Below are 9,245 nucleotides of genomic sequence, written 5' to 3' on the forward strand. Positions count from 1 at the left end.
ACGAGAGGACATCACGTCAAAACCATTAACACTGGGATGGGGTGACATGAGCAGTATTGATCCCTTCAGGATAGATGGCCTCGGATGATATAAAACTGATGATGCCGGCTGGGGCAAGAGCACTGAAGACTGAAGTCACCCGTGATCCTCTCAACATGTTGTCCTTGGCACTGCTCTACATTCTGGCTGTGGTTTGCTCTGCGCGGAGAACTCATGCCCTGCCTCTATACTCAGACACGGCACTGCCACAGCAGGAAGGTGAGATCAACTTTTGAGACTTTTGAGATTTGGCAAGCTCATGATGTTTGTTGTAAATGTATGATGAAGCTCATGTGGAGTAACTGCGACTTGTACATTTATAGACATTGCTGAGTGCTTAATGTCTCTTCTGCTTCCAATGTAAATGTTGAAAAGGAAGTGGTGAAAGGCAGTATAGGGGACATTTTATAAACACTCATGAGCTTGATCTTATGACAATGTAATCTTTCCACTGCACCTTTTAAAAATAGACATTTAACTTGAAACAGAAGGGACATCTGTTTTTTTTTTTTTTTTTTTACATGTATTGACAATTTGCTTGTAATTTAATCCTTTTCTTTCTTTTTTCCCCCTTTTTTTGTAAATAATTTACAATTATTACCAAAATATGACATTTTGTTTCGCAGAACTGATTCAGAAACTGGTGGCAGAGGTCGAGGAGAGACAAAGCAATGATTTAACAGAGCAAAGGGACATCAAAACTGTCCTCCCTGTCCTGATCCAGAGAGGTGAGACTCTTGGACACTTGTTATTTAGATCATGTTATTAGAAAGGATACCGTTTTCACTTTTTCTGTCTATCTAGGTACAAAAGAAATTTTGCAGCAAGAGAAAATGAATAACATGGTATGATCAGTCTCTTTGTAATGCATTTTCAATTTTTTCTTTCTTTCTTACTTGTGTGATACTGAAACAGTCTGGTCTGTGTCTTTAGGTGGATGACTTAAAAGCAGTTGTTTTAAAACTAGCAGCAGCTGATAACCTGCGTTCTCAAGGTTATCTACGATCTGAGCAAAACTTGCCCAAAAACAATAAGAGAGGTGAGGTTCCTATATATGTGGTGCAGATTATATATAGTAGTGTGTATAAATATCAATACTCAAAACACTTTCATTGTCAAAAAACAATAAGAAAATTTTAAAACAATTATGTAATGCTGATTTTATTCCTATAAAGAATGTCAAGGATGACACAATGGCTTTATGTCATTATTATATTACTAATCAAAGTTTTTTTTCCTTCCCTTTACAGCCTGTTTTTGGAAATATTGTGTTACAAACTAGGAATGAATCGGCTGAGATGGACAGAGGACCAGCCTAACATCCCTTCATGTACAAACACTTAAAATGTATGCCTTTGTTTCCCCCCATAAAATATCCATTCAGCTGCCCTTTGACATTGTGAATAATGTTGTATATTTATATAGATATATAAAGTAATCTAACAGGAATATGAATGCATTTTTTATCATAAATGAAAACTGACCTAGAACTGCAACTGTAAAATAAATATAGTCTAGGTAAAAGCAGATCAGTTGTAATATTTGTGTATTTTTGTTTTGTTTTTCAATCCAGTCATCACCATCTTTCACCAAAGCTCTATATATGCTTGACATTCACATGAAACGAGAAAGACAAAGTGGTGATATGTATGAAATAAATTTTATTTTAAGTAAAATTTGAAAGAAAGCAGTTGAATCTCTTTTTTTAAACAATCGTGATGTCTAACAATGGTGTTTGCGCCGCTCAGTACATCTGCCACAATAACCTTTAATACAAAACAACCATTACTGACGCAATACTCATTGATTCATGTACTGCACATTTGTGTTTTCATTTTTATGGAAGAATGTTGCATAGTCTCATGGAAACTTTTAACAAAATGTATAAGAACATATGAGCAAGAACAACATAACATCATTATATCTGTGATCTAGCAGTGTGTTGAGATGTTAAGAAGTGCGTTTATCAGTACATTTGTACATAATTTCTTTTAAAATGCTTGAAGCAAGCTTTATCTTGGCCTTTAACTTACATAGGCCCAGCATAATAAAACAAGAGACATTTAATGAGGTACAATATTGTTCACTATGTTAAAGACATTAGGGTCAGTAAGATTTTTTTTTTTATATATATATATATATAAATTTGTACTCTTATTCTTTTTCCATTTCACTTTTATTTCTTAACCTCCACAAAAGTACTAAGAAATGTTTCTTGAGCATCAAATCATCATATTAGAATGATTTCTGAAGTAATGATGCTGAAAATTCAGCTTTGCCATTACAGGAATAAATTACATTTTCAGATATATTCAAATAGAAGACTGTTATTTTAAATTGTAATAATATTTCACAATATTACTGTGTTTACTGTATTTTTGATCAAATAAATGCAGCCTTAGTGAGCATGAGACTTTTTCAAAAACATAAGAAAATCTTTCGATTTTCAACTCATTCTTACAGATGATTCAACTCATTCTTACAGATGATTAAAAGATATACATAAAACCGAATATGCCATAATGAACGTAAAATACATATATACATTATGCACAAAAATGTTACATTCTGTTAAAAGCACAACTCGCCTGTTGTGCTCAAGGTCGTTTGCAAAAGATCCTATAACTTCTAAAACTACCCGAATAAAGCCTGTTTGACAGTAGCAGTCACTCAAAAGTATCCAAGTAAATCCAATGGGCTCTGAGATCACAGGCACAATGAAAGTGCATAAGCAAACTGTGTTCAGTCAGTGTGCCTTTTGTGTTTCTGTAATATATTTATAACTGTGAACTACGTAGATGCCTATAAACGTAGAAACTGAAATGTTAAACTATTTACACTATTTAAACCTTTAACCCCTTATGTCCTCAATAATCTGAAGTTCAGTTCCTCTTGGCCACACTCAGATAGGTTTTCTCAATTTCAATGTCAGCTGGGCAGGTCTGACTGAACTCTTCTCTCTCACGTGCATTCTGCAGGTAACGCCACACTCCAGTGAACTGAGCAGGAATCTCAAAACTGCAGTACTTCCTGGAAGCAACCTACAAAACCAAAAAGAATCATAATTATGTATTTAAAATGAAACAGCTTTATAGAGGCCTGTGTATGTGTGTGTCTGTAAACCACAGAGGCGTATCACCTTGATGACGTGCAGCTTTGGTAGCAAGTTGCAGTCTGCCAGTGTCAAGCGGTCGCCGTCAAGGAACTTTCTTTTGGATTCGCTGATGTTTTGATCGAGCTCGTCCTGAAGAGGAGTTTTCAGATAGTCATCAAGACGCTTGAACTCCCTCAATAAGGCTTTTTCTTGGACTGAGGAATCAAATAGAAGAGAAAAATATTCAGATATAATCATATTTATATTCAGACTTTGTTCTGGTGGTCTATTATGTAGGCTAAGTGTCAGTGCATGAATCTGATTAAGTCAATAGACCTATGTTGTTTCTAAAAATCAGCTTGATAAAACGATACTGATCATGACAGAGAAAAGCGTTTTTTTTTTTTTTTTAACTACTTGTATCACTCAGCTTCCAGTCAGTGGTGTGTATTTTCCACTAGGTATTTTCATGGACTCTTTCTGCAGGTTACATCGTTACACCAGTAGGTGGCGACAAATTACTGTATTTATGAGTCACTAAACCATTCGTTCATTCAACCGATTTGATTTTAAAATTCTGATTCATTTAGAAAAGACACAAACGAATCTTGTTATGAATGATTCGCAACAATTCTGCTTTTTGGAAGTATTTTCGCAACATCGTGTCTAAAATGTAAGTTTTTCTAAATTAATTTCTTGTGAATCTAACTGTTGCAGTTTCACACAATCATGCTGGTTTTTATATATTTAAAATGTAATATAGGTGTTGTAACTCACAGGCATTGTTTGGGCTGTTCTTTATATACGCAGAAAACTTGGCAAAAATGTCAGCACCAACATCAAATGACTCTTTGTAGCGGGGGCTGAGATGAGGATAGCTAATAGGATAAGACAGAGGGAAATATTTAAAGCCAGTCATCACATAGCCTACCTAAAAGATACACATCCATCATTCACATGATAATACTGACACTCAAAAAAACACTTAAGCCCATCCATATAATGCATGTTAAAAATGTCACTGTGTGGGGTCAGAAATAAGTATCTTATGTTCACCAAGGCTGCATTTGTTTGATAAAAAATACAGTAAAATCTTATTTTAAAAGGTTATTTATTCCTGTGATGGCAAAGCTGAATTTTCATCAGCCATTATGCCAGTCTTCAGTGTCACATGATCCTTCAGAAATCATTATAATATGCTGATTTGCCTAATATATTTGTGGAAACCCTGATACATTTTTTCTTTTTTTTTCAGAATTCTTAGAAAGTTCGAAAGAACAGCATCTTTTGTAACATTATAAATGTCTTTACTATCACTTTTTATCATTTTAATGCATGCTTCTTTGAAACAAAATTTAAAAGATCAGCAAGAACTATTCTGAAGTATACCGGGACTCCGGTAGGATATAGTCTTTGAAATTGATGATTTCAATGTCACAGGAATGTCAGTGTGTCAGATATCACTTAAATGAGTGCAGTCATGCGACTTATGACAGAACAACACTAGAATAATGTCTCATTGTGAAAGGTTTTTGTGTGAAGCCAATGTTTGATATAGCATTACATGAGCTCACAGACAAGCACAATACCGAGGAGGGGCGAGTGTGGTCTCCAGGAACTCTTCGATCTTTATGAAGTCAGTCTTCAGCGTGCCATTGTACAGGAGGAAAGGAGGGTTGGTACCTGGAGCTAAATCCTTCAGCTCTTCTGGCTTCCTAAACAACACAGGGTGGAGCAGAGCAGAGGGAGTGTAAACCACAGGGTGCGGACATGGTCAATATGAAGTCATTTATTGTTTACAGATAGTCTTTCAATGAGACCTAAAGTGATTAATGCTTCTTTAAAATAGTATTCAACTCATTTAGCACTCAAAGCACACGGATATAGGAGTGTTCAGCTGCTAAGTACATTGCATTTGCTTTTGAAGAATTAGATTTTGATTGCATTAGGCCTAGATGGGAACAGGGCAATGGGAAAGTTCACACTCCCTTCATCCTGTTTGTAGTACACTTGCTGTACTTTGACCGCCCCCGGTGTTATCACATCTAGTCTATGCTAGTCCAGAATTCCTCAGATTTCACTATTTGTATACTGAATTCCATTCCAGTTGATAGCCTTAGCCAGGGCTGAGTTTACCTCATAATGTGGCATAGGCAAAATAATTTTATCCCCGTCATTAGAACGGCCGCATCTGAGGCAGTAAGTGCATCGCTTTACGTTTTCATCAACTTACAGGTTATGAAGTTTAGCTGAAGCTATGTGTGCTCTTATTTTTTTCTGTCATTTGGCCAAAATCCCATGTTTAGTTTTGGCACTGACTCGGCAAATGCTAGACTAAGACACTCTTCTCTGCTCCTCAAATACATTTAGACATTATTTATAGTGTTTTTTACGCTGTACTTATTCAAACAACCAGTTCTTTATTTGCCTTTGCATCGCAAACAAGCAGACGGTCCACCAAAATGTGTGCGCACTTCATTCAAGATTGAGGCGGGTTGGAGTTATGAAGTTTTACCGACAGTTTGAGGAGCCAATGGAGTTACGAGGTTTAGTCACAAGCTGTTTTTATACTTTTCATCTGTTAAATATTTGCAAAACTCACAGACATTAATTTACAAAGTTACTGTCTTACAGAGTTTTAGCATTAGACTCAAATAAATAATACTAATAATCGTATTATTTCTCCTCATTGTAATTGGGCCCCCCTGGATGTTCAAGCATAGGCATGTGCCTAGAATATGCATAAATTTCATTCATGGCCTTACTGTTTCAGTGAAATGAAAGCTTAAAGTGACGCTTACTTCCTCATGTCAACGGTGGTTACGGTGAACTTGACTCCTTTCAGCCAAAGAACCATGAAGAGTCTCTGGCAGAAGGGACAGTTCCCCACATTCTCTCCATCATGACCCGCCTTGAGACAAAAAGGAGAAATCCATGGTCAGTATCAAAGTTTCACAGATCAGACACAAGGTTATATATAGCCTACATGTAGACCGAGAAGCACACATTATAGATTTCCTAAACACTCATGTTTTGTTAAAATTGACTGGACTGTTTTTCTGTTTTGTGCAGCAGAGTATGTATGTATAAAATATTAATAATACATGATATTTCAGTTCTTTTCATATGTTTTTCTGACTTAAAAGGATAGTTCACCCAAAAATGAAGTCTGTCATTATAAATTCACCCTCATGTTTCAAACCTGTATGACCTTATCTTCTGTTGAGCATAAAATATATTTGAAGGATGTGTCAGTATTTTATTTATTTGTTTGTTTGTTGTCCATAAACTGACAGTTTGGACCCTAGTATTCTGCAGAAGGAAAAAAGTCAGGAACGACATAAGGATGAGTAAAGGATGACAGAATGTAAATTTTTTGGTGAACCATCCTCTTAATCAAAACCCAGTAGAGGCAGAAATTACTTTAAGGTTCAACCCATCGGTTATATCATAAGATAACACTGAGAAAACTAAAGTGTGAAGTTTCAGGAACTTGATATTTTAATCATTATGTTTACATACACACTGGTTATTGCTAGAAAGCTGCGTAGGAACACAAATGGCATTTGCAATATGCAAATATAGATACAATGTTTTTATGTTTTTGAAAGAACAGAATTTAACGTCAGCACTACCACTTCAAATTTCACTAAGAATTTTATGTAAGAATGTCTCTTATGCTTTTACATGACAGAAATCCAGGTATTTTAAACCGTTTTATCTCAATTCTGAAAAAAAAACAAAACAAAAAAAAAAAACCGTAAAAGCAGAAAAGGGACTGATGATTTTCTGCCAGGACATTATCCATTAAGTTTACAGACATTTCCTTTAAAGTCCGCGTGAACCGGAAGTTGCAAACGACTTTTCTCCTGTGCTGTGACGTATTTCCCAGGGAAAAAGAAATATTGAACAGAGGGCAGGGTTTTGTTTTACTCTAGCGCTCCTCCTCTCCATCTCTCGCTCATTACAGACTAACGATTTGAGGGGAGTGGTTAAGCGTTTCCCAAACCAAGCCGTCAAACCTACGTCATCAGAGAAGGTCCTCCAAGGCAGAGGGGAGGGGCATTTTCAGATTTTGATTAAAGATTACGAAGCCAAAAAAAAAATGTTCTGTGTTTTAACTTGCACGGATTAATTGTTCACCACAAGACTAGTAATATGCGCCAACAAAGTAAATAGGGTCCATTTTGATTTCATGCTGACTTTAACCTTAAAACACAACACAGTGCAACAAGTCATTCAAATTACAGGTAAAACACCTGTGCAAAATAAGTACGGAAAAATCCTTCCTTCTTTTGGGCCGTGAAGCATAAGTAAACAACGCTTGTGTTTACATGATGTTTCAGAATGCTACTTTCTGCACAAAATTCCCCCTGAATAAACCATATTCTTAAGTGTGAGTAAACATAGCAATGTTCTTAAAATATTTAAACATGTTTGGGTTCTCTCAGATCCAGCTGTCTATTATTATTAATGTTGATGGATAGCTTTTATTTTTAAATAAATGTATTCCTCCCTTTAAAAAGAATAGGACATAAATAGTCCATGTATTGTGTGGGTGTGGGAGGAAAATGCAAAAGATCCAAAGAGAGGAAAAGCAGGAATTGTCTAGAAGAGGTAGATAACAGACCTGAACAATTCTTCTACCGTCCATAATACGCATTTTTTAAAATAAGAACACAAACAGCTGGACTATATACATAACTTCTGTAATAAATGGTGACCATCTACAAAGCTTTGATTATCTTTAGGATCTAAAGGTCACCACACATTCATGTTCTACTCATTTAGTTAATGAACTGTAGTAGTTCAACTGGTACACTGGTAATGGGATCTATAGGAAACGTACGCGTGTTTATGGGTGTGACGACAGGGATCCAAGAGCTGTCAGTCTTTCAGTGCGTGTGCATGTGTGGTGATAAGATGATCCCAATGCTGTCTGTGCGTCTGTTCTGATAAAGAGAAGCGTAAAGGCGAACAGTTGCATATCAACCATACTATCCAGTCTATAGTATTGCATATGTTAACTGAATTGACTGTAAACGCCCAAATCAACCTCTGATTCATGGTGCCCAAATGGACAAAAAGCACTGATAGAGCACTGGAAGATCTTGGTTCATGGTGTCTTTGTAGAGTACTATTCAACAAAATAACTTTTGGCAACAGGCTCATGTATAGTCACAAGCCTTTTATTATTTTTTTCAGAATGTTAAGTAGAATATAGTCTCGTCTATTAGAAAATTACACACAATGGAAAATAAGAGGCAAACGGTGCATCATAAACTATATTATTAACTACAAAATTTTGTTCAAAGGCTAAAATTATTGAGTTTAACATCTCTATTCCAACAGTAAGGATTACATAATGTTGAACTTGATCAGTATTCAGATTAGTGGCTTATTATCTTATTTGAACTATTTATTTTTCTATTTAAATTATTCTTATACTTAATATTATTTGATCCTACAGCTGAAAATGTAGTTACTTTATTGGAATTAAACTGTTTAATTTGAATATTGAACAACTGACCTTTATGAAGAGCTCAATGCGTGGTTCTTTATCTGAGTCTTGTCTGAGTGCCATTTCTTTCCTGGAGGAAAAAGACTTTGATAATTCCAGACCTCTGTGAAAATTATTCCACAAATCAACCAGACAGTAGAAGTTCCCCCAAAGATTGGTACACGGCTAATGTGTGTAATGTGTGAGATGAAAGTTGGTCAGACTCTTGCTTTCTCCCTCCGCAAACACACTTTAAAAGTCAGGAGGGAGGGAGGCTAGAGAGGATGGGCGTGACCCTAACTATATAACTGTGCTGCCAGGCTGTGTCAGAGAGCTCAAAAATAGCTTTTCATTTTATCCAGCACGCACTTACACTCAGGAGAAACGTCACAGGGTTATCGCAGACGTGAAGCAGGGGCCACATTCCATTCATGCAGACTATTAACACTTCTACCTCTTACTAACATTCCCCTCTCCCATATGTTCAATCAACTATGTGCCCCTTTCAGCAGTGTAATGGAGAGGCTGTTTTACTATACATGAACTAATTATTTTAAAGAAGATATTTAATTGCTCTCGCATTTCAGACAAAAGAGTGAAGGTACTTGCTCT

At 36.0% G+C, this 9,245-nt stretch overlaps 2 protein-coding genes across 2 annotated transcripts; one reads left to right on the plus strand and one right to left on the minus strand.

The window, feature by feature from the left end:
- Positions 1-142: 142 nt before the first annotated feature.
- Positions 143-1,688, plus strand: urp1 (urotensin-related peptide 1). The gene is made up of 5 exons (XM_084430805.1): positions 143-258; positions 666-767; positions 844-884; positions 973-1,078; positions 1,290-1,688. The coding sequence occupies exons 1-5, from the start codon at positions 156-158 to the stop codon at positions 1,319-1,321; spliced, it is 384 nt and encodes a 127-aa protein (XP_084286931.1). The 5' UTR covers positions 143-155; the 3' UTR covers positions 1,322-1,688.
- A 490-nt stretch (positions 1,689-2,178) lies between these two features.
- clic2 (chloride intracellular channel 2) lies at positions 2,179-8,889 on the minus strand. The gene is made up of 6 exons (XM_084430804.1): positions 8,664-8,889; positions 5,935-6,044; positions 4,723-4,848; positions 3,911-4,011; positions 3,179-3,348; positions 2,179-3,080 (listed from the first exon to the last, which is right to left on the minus strand). Exons 1-6 carry the CDS (start codon positions 8,715-8,717, stop codon positions 2,922-2,924), a joined length of 720 nt encoding a protein of 239 aa, XP_084286930.1. The 5' UTR covers positions 8,718-8,889; the 3' UTR covers positions 2,179-2,921.
- Between the last annotated feature and the right edge of the window lie 356 nt (positions 8,890-9,245).

The sequence above is a fragment of the Rutilus rutilus genome (assembly GCF_951802725.1).
Source record: "Rutilus rutilus genome assembly, chromosome: 14".
NCBI lineage: Eukaryota > Metazoa > Chordata > Actinopteri > Cypriniformes > Leuciscidae > Rutilus > Rutilus rutilus.